This window comes from Idiotropiscis lumnitzeri, chromosome 5, assembly GCF_059441095.1.
Source record: "Idiotropiscis lumnitzeri isolate Australia: NSW breed Sydney's pygmy pipehorse chromosome 5, RoL_Ilum_1.0, whole genome shotgun sequence".
NCBI lineage: Eukaryota > Metazoa > Chordata > Actinopteri > Syngnathiformes > Syngnathidae > Idiotropiscis > Idiotropiscis lumnitzeri.
Genome location: NC_142395.1, coordinates 11,615,664 through 11,626,312, shown reverse-complemented (window position 1 = coordinate 11,626,312; position 10,649 = coordinate 11,615,664). Strand labels below are relative to the sequence as shown.

The 10,649-nt window shown below is 45.8% G+C and overlaps 1 protein-coding gene across 1 annotated transcript; it reads left to right on the top strand.

Annotated features, from left to right (window-relative positions):
- Positions 1-1,801: 1,801 nt before the first annotated feature.
- slc35c1 (solute carrier family 35 member C1) lies at positions 1,802-3,876 on the top strand. The gene is made up of 2 exons (XM_088297341.1): positions 1,802-2,438; positions 3,223-3,876. The coding sequence occupies exons 1-2, from the start codon at positions 1,925-1,927 to the stop codon at positions 3,801-3,803; spliced, it is 1,095 nt and encodes a 364-aa protein (XP_088153467.1). The 5' UTR covers positions 1,802-1,924; the 3' UTR covers positions 3,804-3,876.
- The last annotated feature ends 6,773 nt before the right edge of the window (positions 3,877-10,649 follow it).

Genomic DNA, 10,649 nt, shown 5'->3' with positions numbered 1-10,649 from the left:
TTGTGTCGTAATGTTGCATTACAGTTAAGGTTTGTGCCTGATACTTTAATAATATTGGTCAACAGCGTTTTTTTTAATTAATTATAAAAAAAATTTTCAATCAGAAATGGCTTTGTTTTGCTAAACGAATGCGTTTGACAAATATTTTAAAAATGAGTACTTTATTCCTAGCTAGCACATCAGGATTTGGAGATATTTTTTATTTTTATTTTTATTATAATCATTATTATTAAATCTGGTGACCTGAAGAAAAAAAAACAAGAGCAGATTTGAAGTCAGTCCGAATAAAATGAAATAAAATAAAATAATCAAGAAAAGTTTATTTGCATCTTTGATTAAAATAAATTACAAAATTGTTGACAAATGTAATTAATAACAAGTGTGAATACCCCAGCAATCTCACAATAATAAAAACAATAGCTGCTCGACAGAACTTAAAAACAAATAATACAATAATATTTTATTTATTTGGCGCATTTCACAATAGCTGGAGCTGTAACAAAGCGCTTTCCATATGGCGTAATATAAATTAGCGGGAAACACAAATTAAAACACATATATCTTTTTAAATTTTCTAATCTACAACATTTCCCGTTTTCCAGAGACTTGACTCCCGGAGTTAAAAAGCCATTGACCCAAAGAAGCCGTTGATTGTATACTTATATATTTATATTAACAACGCTTGACAAATAATGTAAGTATTGCGCAATATTTACTTTTTATTTTTCAACACTCGACTAAATAAATGTTGATGTATTCTTAAAACAGAGAGCGAGATGAATGCAACAAAACTACACAAAAAACATATAAATGGACCTCATGTGTCGTGCATTATCTTCATACCGTGGATATGCAAGTAAACATCTTTAAAAAATCGACACTGTAAGCAAACTCAAAAACGAAGCGTGGTTTGTCATAACAAGAAAGTTGTCACGAATCATTGACTTCGGGAAGTAATATTTACTTTCAAGATAAAAGAACTGAAAATAAAATGTTGCATTTACGTTAAACTACTAGCCACTCAAATATCTCTAAGGTATTGATCATTGCTAGATTTTTAAAAGATATTTTACTATCCAAAGAATATCGTGCACTTTATTTTTACAGATATGAAAAATTATGAAAGAGTCGTTTTATAATCCTTATAGATCGGTTCCCAGTGACGCTGGTGTAGCTTTCAGAACAATGGGCTAATTTCATTTTGTTTGTGTTTAATTCTTTAAGATTAAATCAATGAAAGAGGTCATAAAGAAGTTAAAAAGAAACTTATATTTGCTCCTTATCAACACAAAATGAAGGCACACTTACAGCGATCATTTCACCTCATTTGTCTACTTACATGTTCCTGCTCCTCGCTCATGCTAAAGCACGTCCCACCTGAAATTTACTAATTATTTTTTATATTTTTTTTAGGTACAAATCCTTTGCAGCAGACCACTCATCGATGTGGTCATTTCATGGACATTTCTACAAAAGATGACGTCATGTTAATTACGCGTGTCACAAATACACTGTCTGCGTGACAAAATGATTATCACCACAAGAGTTCACGTTTATGCTTGGTGTTCCAAGTGGGACGCCCCTTTCCTCCCCAATATGCACGCATCGCAGCAAATTTGAATTTGGAATCTAGTCTTGTCCCAAACAAAACAAACACTCGGCAAAATACGGATTTCAAATCCACACTAAATTAATGACGAAATGACACAAACATGGATTATGACTATTCAGTTTGAAGTCCTGCGTCTTTGACGGTCCTTCGGGTACACGCCCCTTTTTATCTTACGTCACCAGCGAGGGGCTCCAGAACTTCCGCACTCTGCAGCGCGTCAGACTTCCTTTAATGGAAGCTAACATGTCGATGCTCCTCGATGCGCTTGAGCTGCAGTTGGCATCATATAAATGACCGCTTTTCTCTTCAATCATGAACAGGACGCAGCTGAAGCGGTCCAGTATTTTGAGGATGGCTGGTGTCGAAATGGTGGAGCGAGACGGACTCGGGGAAACCTTCCTTGTCCGGGCTGCAAGGATAGCAGCCGTGGTAGCGTTGTACTGGTTCGTCTCCATAACAATGGTGTTCCTCAATAATCACCTCCTGGACAACCGCGACCTGGACGCGCCGCTCTTTGTCACGTTCTACCAGTGTGTTGTGACTGTTGGGCTCTGCTGGTTGATGCAGTTGTTGTCTGCTGCGTGCCCGCAATTGATCGACTTCCCATCGGTCAAACTTGACATGAAGACGTCCCGCGAAGTTCTGCCCCTGTCGGTGGTCTTTATCAGCATGATAACCTTCAACAACCTGTGCCTGAAACATGTCGGAGTGGCCTTCTACACCGTGGGACGTTCCCTCAGCACTGTATTTAATGTGTTACTGTCGTTTGTGATCCTGAAGCAGACCACGTCATTCAAAGCCATTTTATGCTGTGGGATCATTCTAGGTACGTCGGTTCATGTTACCCACCCATCCATTATCCAAGCCCTCGCGAGGGTCATGGATATGCTGGAGCCTATCCCAGCTTTCTGATACACCCTGAACTGGTTGCCAGCCAATCGCTGGGCACACAAGACGAACAACAACACTCATAATCACACCTAGAGACAATTTGGAGTGTTCAATTAACCGACCATCCATGTTTTTGTAATGTGGGAGGAAACTGGAGTACTTGGAGAAAACCCACACAGGATTGGGGAGAACATGCAAACTTTGAACCATATACCTCTGTATAAATAAACATTTATTTTTTTTAAATATGTACACTACTATCGCTTATAGGGCAGCCGCAGCATCATGAAATAATGGTAAGCACATCTGCCTCATAGGTACAAGTTCCAGGATTTTCAAATCTCAGCTTGTGTGTCTCCACACAAAAAGGCCGAAGCTGAGATGCTTTAGCTGTGCTTGTGGGGGATATCTTGCACACATGTGCATGCTTTCTTCTAACTATGACTGTGGCTGTATTTAGAATTGTCCAAACGCACTCACTCATGTAAAATGGGAGTCAACATACTTTCCACAATTTAAAGAGCCTCATTTTTTATTTGTGTTCCAGCATCTTATTTTTTTTTAATTTTTTTTAATGAGTTGTACAGCTAGTAGGTCATATTTAATGTTGGGAATTTTTTAAATTAATCACTAGGTTATTATGTTTTTTCCCTGAAACAAAATCCTAGCATTTGAACGGAGGTATGAAACCTTATCCTGTTTGTGTTGATGTTTCTCAGGTGGATTCTGGCTCGGTGTGGACCAGGAAGGCATGGCGGGCTCCCTCTCCTGGTCAGGTGTCTTCTTTGGTGTGGTCGCCAGTGCCTGTGTGTCACTCAATGCCATATTCACGAAGAAAGTGATGCCTGCAGTAGGTGGAAATATCTGGAAACTCTCCTACTATAACAATATCAACGCATGCATCCTCTTCCTCCCACTGATTCTCGTGTTTGGAGAGGTGGGACGCATCACCAGCTTTAGCCGCCTCACTGATGTGTGGTTTTGGGCCATGATGACACTTGGAGGAGTTTTTGGCTTTGCGATCGGTTATGTGACAGGCTTGCAGATCAAGTATACCAGTCCACTGACGCACAACGTGTCAGGGACTGCCAAAGCCTGTGCTCAGACTGTTATTGCGGTGGTGTACAACTCGTCCACTAAGAGCCTTCTCTGGTGGACAAGTAACATGTTGGTTCTCGGGGGTTCTTCAGCCTACACATGGGTCAAGAGCCGAGAAATGAAGAAGACTCCCTCAAGGCCGCGGGATTTCACACCCCAAAAAAATACTACTTTTGGGGAGAAAGGAAATATGGGAGTATAGTACGCCCATGGATGTGGAGAAAAAACAAACTTTTGAATTAAATTAATCACGGGACTTTGATTTCAACAATTTGTATGCTGTAGATTGTTTTTTTTTTCATACATGATGCGAAATGCACTTTTGTAGTGGTCTGAGGTTTAATCATGCTGTGGGTTTACGATTTCACGTCACTGTGAAATGATGCCGTTTGTTTTTAATGCTATTATTGTGGTATGACATGCAAGTTGAGTTTCATACTGAGTTTGTATCTTAATTCACTCTAAAGTTTACCTTTACCTGACAGCACAAAGCTAGAAAACGCTCCCACTACCTTTGCAATGACTGAGTAAACTAGTCATGTTTATCGTTTATGTCACCGACGGAGGGTGACATGGTATTTGATGAACATAATATCATTTTCAAATTAGTGTTTATGCTCTTTGTTGAGTTTTTGCAGATAAATCAACAGCTTATAAAGGTCTTTCAATATATGATATTCCCTGTTAGTGTAACATTCCTGGAGCAAAATCCTTTAGTTTATGACACAATGTACAGTTGCAGCCTCAGATAATGATTGGTGCTCTTTTCTAACCCACCATGTCCATTTTTTTGGAAGTGAAGGGCTACCACTTTTCATGCATTCTCCCATCTGTTTTGGACAGTATTTACAGTGGCTATAAAAGTCAACCCCTATTCAAATGCTTGGTTATTGAGATGGAAAAATCTAAAATCAATCTAAATCCTTTAATTTATTTCCACCTTTAATGTGACTCATAACCTGTACAATTGCAAATATGAAGTATTAAAAGCATATAATAACCCAGTGACACAATTACGTACACACACAAACTAATACGTTGTTGCGGAACCTTTGGGGTTTTTTTTTTTTTTTTTTCCACAGGACTCAGTTGTTTGGGTTAGAATCTTATATGTGTGGCACATCTTTATGTGTAATATTTGCTCAGTTGTCCTGTGTACAGCCCTCTGGAGATCATCCTGCAGATGTTCAGTCATGCGGGTCTGTCCGGACCATTTCAAACCCAAGCATTTTTTCCTGTTGTGGCTCGCATTGATTGGAATATGTGCTATGAGTCATTGTCATGCAGAAAGATGAAATTCCTCTTCAGCTTTTTGGACCAAGGCTTGTGCTGTTAGACTGTGTTTCTCGGCCTTTATTGAAACAAGGCACTCCCATTTTATACCATAATAATCTTATGGCAAAAATGATGGAGATTGTGGCCCCTTGATTAATTTTCCACGAGTTTCCCCATCTCTGGTTTATGTAGCTCACACTGCTGAGTTTGGTTCAAGCGGGTGAAAATAACTTTTTTTTTTTTTTGACGTTGTTACGTTAGATCCCTATTAAAAATGCATTTTAATTTTCAATACCAGAAACTAAACACTGAACAATAATAATTAGAGCAAATGTTTTACTTTGGTTTAATCTGTTTTTACATCATAGACGTACTCATGTTTTGCTTTTCTCCACAACACATTAGGCCTTTACTGTTTTTTTTGTTTTTCTTACCCTGCTGGACAATTACTTTGAAGGAGAGCGCCTTTACAAACAAATGATTAAATATCTAATTGTGTCCACACTCCCCAGAAAAAAACCCGTAAACGACCGCTTCACTGTTGTAATTCTGCTTATGTACACTTGATGGCGACATCACCTCACTTCAACACCAGAGCTAATTCCTTGTATTTAATGTGACGAAATTTTGATGAAACCCTATTATGCCTTTAAGAACACATTTCACAATCTCTCCCCACCCAAAAAATAAACCTCAATAGAGTTCAGTTTTATACAAAGGTGGTCAAGTTGTGCTTTTCAATGCATTTCTATTAAAGTACAAAGCAAAGTCTTTTGTGTTTACCTTCCATTTGTTCTCGGTATTTTTCCCTCCACTATTTTTCCATGGCTCGTGCAGAAATTGCCACTTAGAGTGCCATCTGTCATGTCAGGTTGACAAACACAAGGAAACAAATGGATCCCTTATGCAGTTTTTGCATTTCTACAGAAAATTATACTTGTAGATAAATTGTTTGTATTTGTTTTTGACGTCTGTGTGCAAGAGTCCCACTTTTCTACTTTCCCCGGAGTCTTAAAATTTTACGCAAAGCCATCTAAAACTCGCCACATTGTCATTCATGTGCTTGGGAAGATCATATCTCTGTATCACCACAATCACCAAAGTCCATGTTCATGGTTATTAAAAAGTCTGGCTTGTGGCAGTTGAAATGAGCACACACGACTGACTGTGAACACGTCTTTATTCCAAGACTGCCAACAACAGAATAACGCACAATAACAAATTCGCGCCAACAAACATTCACATGAATACGCCCCCAAACGGGATGCCTGCTGGGTGAGAGGCATGGTCCTAATGTCCGCCACACAGCCCCCCCCCCGAACACCCAGAAGGTCGCTCAGAATGAAAACCTCACAGGGGGCTTCACCGGCCTGCCACAACGACTACGCAGGCCATCCTTTAGTGGTGCAGTTGAAACCCGGTGGGCAGGGGGGTCAGGCGAGACAGGAGCGGGAGCACGACACACAACGTCGTCGCGCGGAAGTGAGGGCGCGGACTTTGGAGGGCGACCGCGGCGAGGGACGTGGGCCGGCAACAGCACATCGCCTGCAACCAAATGAGCTGGTTTTAGCCTATCTACGGAGACGCACTCCCTTCGCCCACCCATATCAAGCACAAAACTCTTATCGCCGTGCTCCAGCACCCTAAACGGGCCGTCATACGGTGGCTGCAAGGGCGAGCGGTGGGCATCGTGGCGCACAAAAACAAAACGGGCTGACATAAGCGCGGACGGCACGAATACCTTGGGAACACAGTGGTGAACCGGTGCAGGGCTCAGGGGCCCCCCCGACAAAAAGGAAAAGGGCGGAGCGTCCAAACCGTCTGGCAGAAATTCACCAGGTACGCGAAGCGGCTGACCGAGCACCAACTCAGCAGGAGCGGCATTAAGATCCTCCTTCGGCGCTGAACGTAAGCCGAGCAAAATCCATGGCAGACGGTCGACCCAGTTACCGTCCGATAACGCAGCTCGCAGCGCAGCTTTAAGTGACCGGTGAAAACGTTCGCACAAACCGTTAGCCTGCGGATGGTAGGCAGTAGTGCGGTGCACGCGCACACCCAACGATACTGCCAAGGCTGACCAGAGCTCAGATACAAACTGGGGGCCCCTGTCCGAGGTGATATCGGACGGCGTGCCGAAACGCGCGACCCAGGACGACAGAAACGCACGGGCTATATCCACCGAGGTCGTGGAGGACAGAGGAACCGCCTCTGGCCACCTAGTCGTCCGGTCCACCATAGTGAGTAGGTGAGTAAAACCTTGCGAAGGGGGAAGGGGACCTACCAAGTCCACATGCACATGGTCGAACCTCCTGGCCGGAATCGGAAAAGGTTCAAGGCTCGACCTGGTGTGTCGGTGGACTTTGGCACGCTGACATGCTACACAGGCCGCTGCCCACATCCTGACGTCCTTACGAAGCCCGGGCCAGACAAACTTTGCCCCAACCAGCTTGACCGATGCACGGACGCCAGGGTGTGAAAGGGAGTGGATCGAATCAAAAATCCGGCGGCGCCATTCCAACGGAACTACAGGACGAGGGCGGCCCGTGGACACATCGCAGAGGAGAGCAGTGCGACCGCCCCGCAACACCACCTCCTCAAGCTTAAGAGCCGTACTCACTGCCTTGAGGTTGCGGATGTCAGGATCAACGGACTGGTCGGCAGCCATTTCCGAAAAATCAACCCCGAGCTGGACTGGACACACGATCGCGCGCGATAAACAATCAGCCACAGGGTTACACTTACCGGCCACGTGCCGAACGTCCGTCGTAAACTCTGAAACGGCCGCCAAGTGCCGCTGCTGACGGGCCGACCATGGTTCAGTAACCTTTGACATCGCAAACGTAAGTGGCTTATGATCCACGTAAGCCGTGAAACGGCGTCCTTCAAGAAGGAAGCGAAAGTGGCGCGTCGCAAGGTACAAAGCCAACAACTCTCGGTCGAAAACACTATACTTGCGTTCGTTATCCCGCAGCTTACGACTGAAAAACGCAAGAGGCTGCCACACATTTGCCACGAGCTGCTCAACCACTGCCCCAACAGCTATATCAGAAGCATCTGTAGTTAAGGCAACTTGCGCAGTCGCAATCGGGTGGACCAGGAGAGTCGCACTCGCCAGGGCGTCCTTAGTTTGTTGAAAAGCCTGTTCCCGCCGTGCAGACCACTCGACAGTATCATTAGCTTTCTTATTTTTCAAGGCATTGTAAAGAGGATGCAGGAGGTGGGCCGCACGCGGGAGAAACCGGTTATAAAAATTAACCATGCCCAAAAACTCCTGCAGCGCCTTAATTGAGGCCGGGCGGGGGAAATCCACCACTGCCTTCACCTTGGCGGGCAAGGGGACCGCGCCCTGTGCTGAAATCCGGTGGCCTAAGAAATCAATCTCAGCCAGACCAAATTGACATTTCGCCGGGTTAACGATCAGACCATGCGAATCAAGACGCTTGAAAACCTCTGTTAAGTGCGACAGATGTTCCTCTGGTGAAGGACTGGCCACCAGAATATCGTCAAGATAAACAAACACAAAGTCGAGGTTGCGCAACACAGAGTCCATCAATCTTTGAAAAGTCTGTGCTGCCCCCTTCAGTCCAAAAGGCATGCGCAAGAATTCAAAAAGACCGAACGGGGTTATCACCGCGGTTTTGGGCACATCTTCCGCCTGCACAGGCACCTGGTGGTAACCACGGACCAAGTCCACTTTTGAAAAAATGGTGGTGCCCGCCAAACGGGTGGAAAAGTCTTGAATGTGTGGAATGGGGTAACGGTCATGCGTAGTCACATTGTTAAGGCGACGAAAATCACCACAAGGCCGCCAGGAACCATCCCTTTTAGGCACCATGTGTAAAGGCGAGGCCCACGGACTGTTAGAACGCCTCACAATCCCCAAACGCTCCATTGTAGCAAACTCCCCTTTTGCTATCGCCAATTTGGCCGCGTCAAGGCGACGCGCGCGAGCAAAAACAGGCGGGCCGACCGTGGGTATGAAATGCTCCACCCCGTGTTTAGTGCATGCGGTGGAAAAGGCTGGAGTCGTTAGGGAGGGAAAGTCTGTCAGCAGGCGCTGATAAATGTCACCCGATGCCAAATAATTCGCATGCGTTAATGGCCCGAGTCCCCCAGCCTCACACGGAAAAGTAGCAAAAGAAACAGCATCAATCAAACGGCGGTTTGCGACATCAACGAGCAGTCCATGTGCACACAGAAAATCCGCGCCGATAATGGGAACCGTGATTGCGGCAACAAGAAAGTTCCACTGGAAATCACGTCCATGGAAGCACAGAGTCACCGACCTGGAACCAAAGCTGATGATGGGCGAGCCGTTAGCCGCACACAGGGGTGGTCCGCAAACGCCGCCCGCCTTGTCCACGGCGGAGGGTGTAAGCAGGCTGACTTGCGACCCGCAGTCCACCAGGAAACGTCGTCCAGAGGACGAGTCTGTAAGGAAAAGCAGCTCGCTCTCTTTGCCGGCGCCCACAGCCACTACTGAACGCCGGCGTTGGAGTTTCCCGGAGCTTCGTAGGTGCAGGGGGGGACACAACGCCGAGCCCTGGCGCCAAACCGCTGATGGAAGAAGCAGAGAACCTTCCCACGACGCTTTTGAACGACCACCGCGGCCACCGTTGACGGATCCACGTCTGGTGTCGTCCCAAGGGTGGAATCGGCCGCCACACTTTGCACGGCGAACCGTCTCGTAGCCAGCAGAACTCGATCCGCTTCCTCAGCCAAACCTCGATGATCGCCGGTCGCCAGACAAGCGGAGTTAGCCAACACTGCGCGCACCGGAGATGGTAGCTGTCGCAGGAAAATGTGCGGGAAAATAAAACCGCCCTCATCCGAACCCAAGAGCGACAGCATATTGTCCATGAGATCCACTGCCGTGCCATCGCCCAAACCGGGCAGGGAAAGGAGCCTATCTGCCCTCTCTGAGTCCGACAAACAGAACCTCCTCAGCAGAAGCTGTTTGAGCGCGTCGTATTTCCCGCCATGTGGAGGTGCTCGCAATAGCTGCATAACACGACGTGTAGTCAGTTGGTCGAGGGACGCCACGACCATGTAGTACTTCGGGTCATCGGAGGTGATTCCACGAAGGTGGAAAAGCGCTTCCACATGCTGGAACCACGAAGCCGGATCGCTCTGCCAGAACTCCGGTAGCCTCACGGTAGCGGTGACGGCTGCAAGATGAGGGAGTTGGGGCGGCATGGCCGAGGAAGACACCTCTTCCTCTACGACTTGAAACATACTCAGCGTCGGGGTCACCAATGTGGCAGTTGAAATGAGCACACACGACTGACTGTGAACACGTCTTTATTCCAAGACTGCCAACAACAGAATAACGCACAATAACAAATTCGCGCCAACAAACATTCACATGAATACGCCCCCAAACGGGATGCCTGCTGGGTGAGAGGCATGGTCCTAATGTCCGCCACAGGCTGCCTGTTTTTTTCTGCATTCAAATTGAATCTGCTTAAAAGTCTTAATAATAACTGCAATGTGATGTTCAAAGCAATTACCAGACACACATTTGATAGAAATGTGAGTGAGCCTGCAAAGGCTTCATTCAGCAATCCCAGGGTCACTAAATGGAGAGTAGAAATGGCGAGCACTGACCATGTTTGGCATAGCTGATTTGTGCTCGGCTTCCACGGAAAGAATACATCTCCAAAAGAGCACATTTTGCGTTATTATGATTAATTATCTCCATTTGTTCTCGGCTATGCTTGCCTGTCCTTGTTTCAGTTGTTCCAGAGTGCGGACTTTCCGTTTCTCTGATCAT

What these genes read in the sequence shown, in the direction of transcription:
- slc35c1 (XM_088297341.1), top strand. Translation starts at nt 1,925, where the DNA reads ATGAACAGGACGCAGCTGAAGCGGTCCAGTATTTTGAGGATGGCTGGT. An exon ending in ATGCTGTGGGATCATTCTAG is followed by an intron (nt 2,439 to 3,222) that starts GTACGTCGGTTC and finishes GATGTTTCTCAG; the next exon opens with GTGGATTCTGGCTCGGTGTG.